The following is a 350-nucleotide window of genomic DNA, read 5'->3' as shown; positions in this document are numbered from 1 at the left end:
GCTGTCCTACGGGCCTCACCCGCCCTTCCCGGGGCGGTGCGCGGCCCCGGCGGCGGCGGCCTGATCCTCCTTTGCTCTTGTGTTGCTGTGCCAAGGCCTCCAGCTTTAAGAAGCCCTCGCTGGGAGCCGCGTCCCAGAGGAAGAAAGCGAGTCCCAAGCTGGAGCTCACCGAGGAGCAGAAGCAGGAGATCCGGGAGGCTTTCGACCTGTTTGACACAGACGGCACCGGCAACATAGATGTTAAGGAGCTAAAGGTAAGAACTTTCCCAGTGCTAAAAGCACAGTCCTGCTGAGGTTATAAAGTAATAGGGGCATAAGTGCCTAAATGACCTTAAACAGGAAAAGAGAGA

At 57.1% G+C, this 350-nt stretch overlaps 1 protein-coding gene across 1 annotated transcript in view; it reads left to right on the top strand.

Moving 5' to 3' along the window:
- Positions 1-86: 86 nt before the first annotated feature.
- Positions 87-350, top strand: part of LOC103925900 (centrin-2) — a gene marked incomplete at its 5' end in the record, with an annotated part of 3,837 nt that continues 3,573 nt past the window's right edge. Inside the window, one exon of the mRNA XM_009334702.1 lies at positions 87-254. Coding sequence (XP_009332977.1) covers positions 87-254 — 168 coding nt within the window. The remainder of the gene's footprint in view (positions 255-350) is intronic.

The sequence above is a fragment of the Pygoscelis adeliae genome, unplaced genomic scaffold (genome assembly GCF_000699105.1).
Source record: "Pygoscelis adeliae isolate BGI_AS28 unplaced genomic scaffold, ASM69910v1 Scaffold412, whole genome shotgun sequence".
NCBI classification, from domain to species: Eukaryota; Metazoa; Chordata; class Aves; order Sphenisciformes; family Spheniscidae; genus Pygoscelis; species Pygoscelis adeliae.
The sequence above is the reverse complement of the archived record's forward strand: the minus strand, read 5'-3'. Positions and strand labels throughout refer to the sequence as shown.